We start from the raw sequence: 8,930 nt of genomic DNA, 5'->3' as shown, positions 1-8,930 counted from the left end.
AGGAAGGAGCTCGAACTCCAAGCCTAGAGCTTGCTTCAGCGAGTGGTCTCGCCCAGGACCCCGATGCTTTTTCTGGACGAATTCGCCCCCTATACCTACCCCTGAGAGCGCGTTGAGTCTCCGGGATCTAATCTTCTTTCCCCGAATAGGACACTGGGAATTCCTAAACCGGTTGCTGTTCCTTTAAGAGTGGTTTCGGGGGCGGGCCCACAGGGTGTGGCGAATCCGGGGGTGGGTCGGGGCCGGGTTGTCCAATCCGGGAGCGGGGGACGAAAGCGGGGGCGGCTCCGGCTCGGGCTGGTTGGGAAGGGTTAAAGAGGCGAGTTTGTGGGTCGCCGACGGTCCGGCTGCCCCCGCCTCCTTCCGTCTGATCCGCGCTCTCCCGCGGCTGCGCCGGCTCGGCCGCCCGGGAGACAAAGCACCGCCGCTGCCGCCGCCTCAACCGAGCAGGTCCCGGGCCATGGCCGGGCCGCTCCCCGGCTCCGCGTCTCCCGTCCCGCCACTGCTGCCGTCGCCCTAGGCCGCGCCGTGAGGTAAGGCCGGCCTGGCGGGGGGACTTTCGGGCTGACCTGCGAGGGTATGCGGGACCGGGCTCGGGCCGCCATGGGCCTCGGGGTCCCCCAGACGTCTGGAGAGATCTCTGCTGGGGATATGTCCATTTGCGATTCCACGCCAGTGGTACTTTTCCCATCAGGGACCCCAGCTCCAGGAGGCGAACTTGGCCGATGACCCTCCAGCCCCATAAAAGACCTCCGCCGCTGCGGGAACTCTGAGGACTAAAGCTCCACTTGGCTCCCACATTCTGCCGTTGACCACCTCATCCAGGGCTCTGGCTGTCCTTTAAGGAACACACCACACACAAAAGGATAGAGGGCAGCTAGGAGCAATGGCCTGGGATGGCGGTCCTGGTTTCCTTGTGGCCCCTGCCCAGGGCAGCGCTGGACAGGAACTCTTCAGGGTTCTCAGTACATGTTTTTCTGCCTGTACTTGCCACACCCTCTCCAACATGCCCACTGCTCGGCGACACTTGTGGCAGCTGGATCCAACTCCAGGGCCTGTAGTTCTGGCTTCTTTCCTTGAAATGAGTGGCAAAATGCCATGCCTCAGTTTCCCCAGAGTCCTGGTTTCTGGGCAATCTGTGTCCTTGGAGACCTGGAGCTAATTATTTGCCTTTTTGACAGCTTCTTGACTGAGTGTTCACTACCTGCTCAGCATTTTGCAAAATTTCTCTTCAGGATTAATCTTTTCAATTCCGAGAGGGATGGATGTTAATATAGATGAGGCTGTGTTCTCAAGGCCCATCCAGCCTGGACTGAAGGAGGCGAATTGGCTCTGGGACCAGAGAGGGGCTGGGTTGGTCCCCGCCAGCTTCCTGCCTGGCCAGGGACTGTTGTATTAGCAGCAGTGCCCACAGCGGACTCTGAACTTCTTGGAAAAGTGTACGAGCAGGGCGAGATAAGCCGGGGACCAGGCCCTCCCAGAGGCTGGAGACTGTGCCCTTGCTGCTTCCTGCCCTCCCCTCTTTTCTTGCTGGGCTGGAGGAGGCAGGGCCATGGGCAGAGAGGGGTCCTGTGCTGGCTGGTGACCTTGGGCTCAGGGTGGGGTGGCTGCGTGGAGGGGGAGCTGCTGAGTGTGAGGGAAATTGCTCTTCCTTTGGCCTTAATGTGTGGTGAGACTCCAAGATCAGCCCCTTTGGGCTGGTTGCCTAGAGCATGAGATTCTAGGCACAGAATTGTACCTTTGAGCAAGTTACTTAAGCTCTCTGTGTCTCAGTTTCCACATTCATGAATGTGGGATGGGGAAAAGACTCCTCATGGGGCTGTTGAAAGGTTTACGTAGATAACTGTTTGATTCATTCTACAGGTTTTTGAGCACCAACTACATGCCAGGCACTGGAATTCAGACAAAGAACCTCTGCCCTCCTAGAGCAGGCAAAAATGACCCAGGTAATTTCAGGCTGAGGTACGGGAGAGTGACTAGGGGGGTCTCTTGTATACAGAGACCTCCTCCTCTTGAGGAGGTGATGGTCAAGCTGAAACTGAAGGATGAGGAGTTGGCCATGTGACGATATGGGGAAGGCATTCCAGGTAGCGGGAACAGCCAGGGCAAAGGCCCTCAGGTGTTTGAGGAACACCAAGGAGGCCAGGGTGGCTGGAGCCGAGTGAGCAAGGGGGAAAGAAATAGGGGAAGGGAACTTGGAAGACATGGGGAAGAATGAATTTTATACTGAGAGAAGTAGGGAGCCATGGGAGGGTTTAGAGTAGGGGAGGGGTGTGATTGGGTTTAGTTTTAATAGGCTCCCTCTGTGGGGAATGGATCCTCTGGGGGGCCAGGGGAGGGGCCTAGGAAGGAGTTATGATCTTACCCTGAACAACATGGACAAGGAATGGGCAACGGTGGAGGAAGGGAGACCAGTGAAGAAGCTACTGTAGCTGTCCAGGCGAGCCACGATGGGGGGCCTAGAATGGAGGTGGCAATGAGCAGAGATTAGGCCACTGATTTGGAAGAGGTGGGGAGGGGATCAAGTGGACTTGATGAGTGATCAGATGTGGAGGTGGGGGGAAACCAAGGGCCTTTTGCCGAGACAGAGAGCACTGAGGGGAGCATTTGGAGAGGCTGAGAAGAATGTCATCACTACCCCAGCTAAGCATGTACAATGCCTGGCACCGTGCTTAGTGCTTCCATGTAGCCACTGTGTCATCGTCACAACAACCCCAACTTAGGTGCTGTTATGATCCCATTTTACAGATGTGGAAGCAGAGGCCCAGAGGGGCTTAAAGCTTGCCCGGGGTCACACAGCCTGGACACTACAGAGCTGACATTTGAACCCAGAGAAGAGCCAGCTGAAACCAGAACTGAGCAGAGGGCAGGGAAGTGAGCAGTGGCCTGAGAGGTAGGAGGGAAACGGGGCGAGTAGGGTGGGTGATTCCTGTGAGAAATGGGGCTGGGGTCCACATGGGAGTTGTTGGGGGGGTAGGGAGGAATCCCTCCCATTTTGCAGAGAAACTGAGGCTCAGAGAGGGGAGGCCCATGTCTGAAGTCACACAGCTCAGGGATGTAGAGCAGAGATTAAACACCCTGAGTCTTCAGGGGTTGTGGCCTTGGTCAGGTCAGCTGCTAGGTCAGGACAGGCACTAAATCACGGCTCATGTTGCCTCTTCCAGGAAGCCTTTCTTGACTGTGTAGGCTGGTGAGATGAGGTGGATTGGGTTGGGAGCAATTGCCTCCTCTGCCCTGGGTCAGGTTGCCTGTCTGGGCCCCACTGTGGCTAGCTGCTCCCTGGAGAGCCACCACCCATATCTCATTCCTCCAGGTCCTAAGGCACTGCCCAGGTTGGGGAATGAACATTAACTGAGCACCCACTGCATTCCAGCGACTTTATATACTTTCCTTCTTGAACAATGTGGCCAATGTCCTATGTAGAGTGAGATTTTGAAGCAGGAGCACAAGGTACATTTGCAGAGTGGCCATGGAAAACCCAAAGGGAGGGTGTAGCCACCTTGGGGACCCGTGTGCCACCTGCGTCCTACCTGGCCAGTGTTCCCCTCATCATATACTCCTTGGAGGAAAGTGGTAAAATCACTGGCCAAGTGCATAGAGTTAGATTCCTCTACTTCAAATGGGTGCACAATGCTCTCCCCCCAGCCCCTCCCTGTAAGTGTGGGCCAAGCCCTGGGCCCTTTATCTGGATTATTTCGTAACAATCTTTTCTGCCACTGTGACTGCATCACTCACCTCTCCCCTTCCTCACTCTGCTCCAGCCTCACCAACCTCCTCAAGCACACTAGCAGGTTCCTACCTCAGGGCCTTGCACTTGCTATTCCCTCTGCTTGGCATGTCCCAGGGGCTCCCTCCCTCACCTCCTTCAGGTCTCTGCTCAAGTGTCACCTTCTCAGTACAGCCTTTCTTGACACCGCCCCCCCCCACCCCTCGCTCCCCCCCCACCTTTAAAATCAAACACTCCTTTTGTCCTTAACACTCCTTACCCCCTCCCTGTCTTATATTTTCCAGACCACTTAAGACCATCTGGCCTTTATCTGTTAAAGCACAGATAACGCTTTATCTGTCTGCTCCCTTCACCTGCCACTAGCACATCAGCACCAAGAGGTGCAGCAACCCTCTCCATCTTGTTTACTGCTAGTGCCTAGAACAGTGCCTGGAACACAGTAGGTGCTTAATAAATGTCTGATGAATGAAGTCCCTACAGTCCTCTGAAATAGGTTCTGTTCATCCCTGTTTCATGGACCCGCAAATCAAAGCTAAGTTATGAAATCAGCAGAACTGGAACCTGACCACAAAAGGTCAGCTGGTCTGGAACCTGGGGATGATGGAAACAGCAGCGGCTGAAATGAGGCCTGGGTTTGAATTTCAGCTCAGCCCAACTTGCTTTTTGGCCTTGGGCCAGTGACTAACCTCTCTGACCTTTTTTCCCCATCTGTCAAACGGGGGTAACGCTAGTCCCTGCCACCTAAGGTTTGTTTTGCGATTAAATCAGTTAATATATATAAAATGCTTGGCATGCCCTAGGAATCCTCAACATTATTTGGGGGAGGTAGGACAGCAGGAGAGTTACCAGCCTGGCTTCTGGGGCCAGTCAGACCCGGGTTCGAGTCCTGGCTGTGCTTCTGAAGAGTTGTGTGAATCTGGGCAGGCTGCTTCTGGTCCTTGAGCCTCAGTTTCCTCATCTGTGAAACGGGAGTTATGAGTGCTGTGGCAGCCGAGGGTGGTGTGAGATCACCCGAGGCGGTGGCTGCGTGAATAACCGCCGCCCCGGTGGGGACAGGTCCCGAGCCCCCAGGCCCCGCCGCCATGAAGTTGAACGAGCGCAGCCTGGCCTTCTACGCCACCTGCGACGCCCCGGCCGACAACGCGGGCTTCCTGTACAAGAAGGGCGGCCGGCACGCGGCCTACCACCGCCGCTGGTTTGTGCTGCGCGGCAACATGCTCTTCTACTTCGAGGACGCGGCCAGCCGTGAGCCCGTGGGCGTCATCATCCTGGAGGGCTGCACCGTGGAGCTGGTGGAGGCGGCCGAGGAGTTCGCCTTCGCCGTGCGCTTCGCTGGGGCCCGGGCCCGCGCCTACGTGCTGGCGGCCGAGAGCCAGGCCGCCATGGAGGGCTGGGTGAAGGCGCTGTCGCGGGCCAGCTTCGACTACCTGCGGCTGGTGGTGCGCGAGCTGGAGCAGCAGCTGGCGGCCGTGCGCGCAGGCGGCGGCCCAGTTCCGCCCCGTCGACCCCGCGCGCTCCCGCCCAAAGAGAACGGCTGTGCCGTGTGGAGTGCGGAGACGCCCGCCGCCCCCGGCCCCGGCCCCGGCCCCGCCCCCGCCGGTGCCGCCCCCAGCCCCCGGCCGGGCCTCGAGCCCCCGCCACTGCCGCCCCGCCGGCGGGCCTCGGCGCCCAACGGGCCTGTCGACTCGACCTCCTTCGCCCAGCTGCACGAGTGGTACGGGCAGGAGGTCAGGGCGCTGAGGAGCCAGTGGCTCCGCAGCCAGGCCCAGCCCTGAGGATAGGGCTGAGGGCCGGAACCAAGGGGAAGCGGTCAAGAGCAGCCCTGAGGTCAGCACTGGCCCTGGTTCTGGTGCCACTCCAGCCCCAGGCCCTGCTGTGACAGGCCCAGCCCTGAGACACGGGGACCTGGCCCTGAGGGCAGTCGCAGTCGGACTGAGCCCGGAGGTCCCTGCCTGGTCTGCTCTCGGGGACTCAGGCTCTGAGAAGATGCTGGGTTCTGAGGGGGTGCTTTGGGACCTCTGTCATTCAGAGAAAGCCCAGCCGTGAGGAGGCCATCGTGCCTGACCCTCAGGAGAATCCAGGCCCTGGGTGATCCTCAAGCAGCCGGAGGGCGGGTTTTGTGGGAACTCTAGCCCCCAACCCAGCCCTGCAGGTGCCTCGGTCGCCTGTCCCGAATCGCCTAGCAGAGGCTTGTTGCTGGCAACAGGCCTCCACTGGGGCAGCTGGGACCTGTGAGGATCTGTGGCCTGGAAGGCACATGCCCAGTCAGCGCTGGTCCAGAGGCTCCAGACTGGCCTCGCGCGGACAGGAGGCCGGGCTGTGCTACACCGCACCTGGGCCTGACCCTCTGGCTCCAGGGCCCGCCGGAGGAGCTGCCTGGCTGCTGGCCGCCGGCTGCCTCCGTAAGCGTGGGCTTTCCTGTGTGCCCAGCACCGTGAGATGGCCTGGTCCCCGGGGCTCCCGGCCCGGAGTGAGGCCGAGGCAGGACTTTCCCCCCGGGGCCTCAGCCAGGCCTTGGGGTGGTGCTCCTGGGACAGTAGCGGCCCTCTGGCCTTGGGCCATGTCTGTGCTCCTGTGGCAGCTCTCACGCTCTCCCAACACTCCTTAACCACATCCTGTCTTTTCCCGAAGCCAGCTCTCCCACCCCCAGCCTGGGGCAGGGCCTCTCAGGAGCTCGCCTGACCTTGTCCAGGCCTGGGCTGGGCAGCTGTGGCCTGAGCTGACTTTCCAGCAGGTTGCCCTAGGGAGGGGCCATGAGCTGACTCACAGCCCAGAAAGGGCCCAGGTGCCAATCTGATAGGGACAAAGAAGCAGCTGCAAAGCCGTATTTGGCTTCCAGAACCCTCTCCCTCCATCGCAGCCCCTCTCTGAGCTCACAGACTCAGCCCCCTTCTCGCCCACAATGTTCCAAGAGGGAGACCAGGTCTCGCTTTGCTTCGAGACCAGCTTCTGTTTTTCACTCACTACAGTGGCCATTCTTCATCCAGGGAGAATCTCAGGGGGCTGGGGCACCCCTGGCCCTCAAGCTGGGTCATGTTTACAGTCCTCAGTGCCCCCAAGTTGGGACCCCCTGAGGACACCCCTGCCCTAATCTTTACTTCCCCGGAGGCTCCCTCTTGGTGACAGACAGACTTGGCCCTTAGCCCCTTCCTGCTGCCTTTGGAGACCTTGGGGCTTGGGGAAGAATGGGGGGCTGTCTGTGTGTCTGCAATCACCAGCTCACTGCTGGCTCAGTTGACTGGAGCTTCAGTTTTAATTTAAATACTTCGGGTGTTTTTTTTCCTAGCAACAAAGCTTGGTGTTTCACTGCTTTTGTTTCTTGTTGGCTGGTGGGAAGGGATAGGGTGTCCTGGTTCTGGGTTTGGCCAGTGAGGGAGGGGGGATAGTTGGCACTGCCCCCAGGGAGAGGGCAAGGAGCTTTGGCTGGAGACAAAGGAACCTCAAGAATCTCACCTGGTTCTTTGCCTTCTCCCTGGCAAGCCCTACTCTCCTGCAGGTGCTCTGGGGGTCTTGGTACGCTTTCCATGCCCCTCTTCCTCAAGTCCTCAGTGGTGGGGATGGGGATGGCAGCTCTTGTCCATAGGCTTTGGGTCTCAGGGGGTGTTAGGAACTACCCAATGCCCATGTCCTGGCCAGACCTAGATGGTGTGGTGAGGTGTTGGCCCCAGTCCTGGTGTACGTTTACAAGCACTAAAGGTACAATCTCCCCCCACCCACCCCCAAAGCACAACCTGCGTCAGGCTGCCTCCGGGGTTGGGCGGGGGAGAGATATCAGGCAGCCTGGGAGAGGGATATAAAGGCTAAAATAAAATAAACAAAGGTTTGTCAAGTAATGGCTGGTTATATCATTCTTTTCCCCCCATCAAAGTCCTGGATTGATTTGCCTGGCAGATCCAGGAGCAGGCCCTACAAGTGTGCTGAGTGCTGGCTGATGCTCTGTCAGGCACATTCTTACAACCTCTTATGGCAGATACTGGCCCCCTTTTACAGACGAGGAAACTGAGGCTCAGAGAGGTTAAGAAATCTGCCAAGTTCATACAGCTGAAAAGTGTCAAGAGCAGGGACGTAAACCTCTGGAATCCTGTGGAAAAAGGCAGAGTCTTTGAGAGGAATATGAGGAAATGGAGTCCCAAAGTTCCTTTTCAGAGGGGAGAGAAGGCAGGGGTAAAGGTGAGGATAAAAAGTCAACTGTGGGCTGAAGGCCTGACAATTGGGAAGGATGCCAAAGGGAAAAGCCAAAATTTGGGTCTTCTCACTGATCAGTTCCTGGTGGCTGCCTCCGGGCCTGGAGTGAGGAGGATTCCGGCACCAATGCTAATTCAGAGGGAAATATCCTGTGATTGATTAGTGATGTCTGCTGTGAGCAAAGGGCGGATGGTGGCAGTATTTATGCTGTATATCTGTTATCTCAGACTCAAGTGTGTTTGCTGGGCTAATGGAGGATTTACAGATGGGAAGGGGCTGGCCCAAGGTCATCTAGTATGATAGACTAGGCCCTAGGCCCTCTTGATGTGGATCCAGAGCTTGGTCACATGTCTCTTGCCAGCCTGGAAAAATCATGCACATTCAGGAAAATGTGGCTTAGGATGAGCAACCTACAGTCCTCGGTCTGCAGAACAAGTTCAAAGAGCGAGAAAAATACTAAGGTCAGGGAATCATGCTACTCGTGAGCAACCAGTACATGCTGAGTAATTCCTTCCACCTCTCCTGGGACCACAGCTGACAGACGGGGTTGGGGAAGTGCCTCCCCACATAGGCTGAGTCAGGGTGCTGCCCGTGGCATTTGTGACTGTGGCCACTGCAAGGCCTGAGGCACAGAATGGGGGAAATACCCGGAGAGGCAGCCCCAAGAGGGAGGGTCACAGGTGAGCCCTCACCTGCCCGGCTTCTTAGGAATGAAACGGGGATGGGTGACAAGTCAGTCAGTACCTCAGTGTTGTGCACCCACCTGCTAACAGTGTTTCCTCTTGACCCCGGGGAGGTGTTCGGGGCATGAGCCTAAGGAAGACCACAACATCCCAGGAGTGTGACAAAGTTGAGGAAGTTGTCTTCACTTGAACAGTGTTTGGAGGATACTGTATGTGTTCAGAAGGAGTATTCTGAGAAGCCGCTGGGGGTAGGGGATGAGAACCTCAAGGAGGGCAATTAGGCCAGAAGTTATGGGCTCACTGCCCAACATCCTTCCACGCTAAATGATTAGTCA

At 57.5% G+C, this 8,930-nt stretch overlaps 1 protein-coding gene across 3 annotated transcripts in view; it reads left to right on the top strand.

Annotated features, from left to right (window-relative positions):
- Window positions 1–277: 277 nt before the first annotated feature.
- PHETA1 (PH domain containing endocytic trafficking adaptor 1) overlaps window positions 278–8,930 on the top strand; it is a 54,124-nt gene continuing 45,471 nt past the window's right edge. For 2 of the 3 annotated variants that reach the window (XR_005016205.1, XR_005016204.1), the window contains exons 1-3: window positions 278–533; window positions 1,864–1,946; window positions 2,749–2,893. Coding sequence is in view for 1 of the 3 variants with exons in the window: in XM_036823341.1 (XP_036679236.1) it covers window positions 4,810–5,502 (693 nt within the window). In the remaining 2 variants the exon portion in view is untranslated. Of the gene's footprint in view, window positions 534–1,863; window positions 1,947–2,748; window positions 2,894–4,783; window positions 7,622–8,930 lie in introns of those variants that run through there. The other variant, XM_036823341.1, reaches the window with a different exon arrangement.

Source organism: Balaenoptera musculus, chromosome 14 (assembly GCF_009873245.2).
Source record: "Balaenoptera musculus isolate JJ_BM4_2016_0621 chromosome 14, mBalMus1.pri.v3, whole genome shotgun sequence".
Taxonomy (NCBI): domain Eukaryota; kingdom Metazoa; phylum Chordata; class Mammalia; order Artiodactyla; family Balaenopteridae; genus Balaenoptera; species Balaenoptera musculus.
Note: the sequence above shows the minus strand (reverse complement) of the source record. Positions and strands in the feature narration are given on the sequence as shown.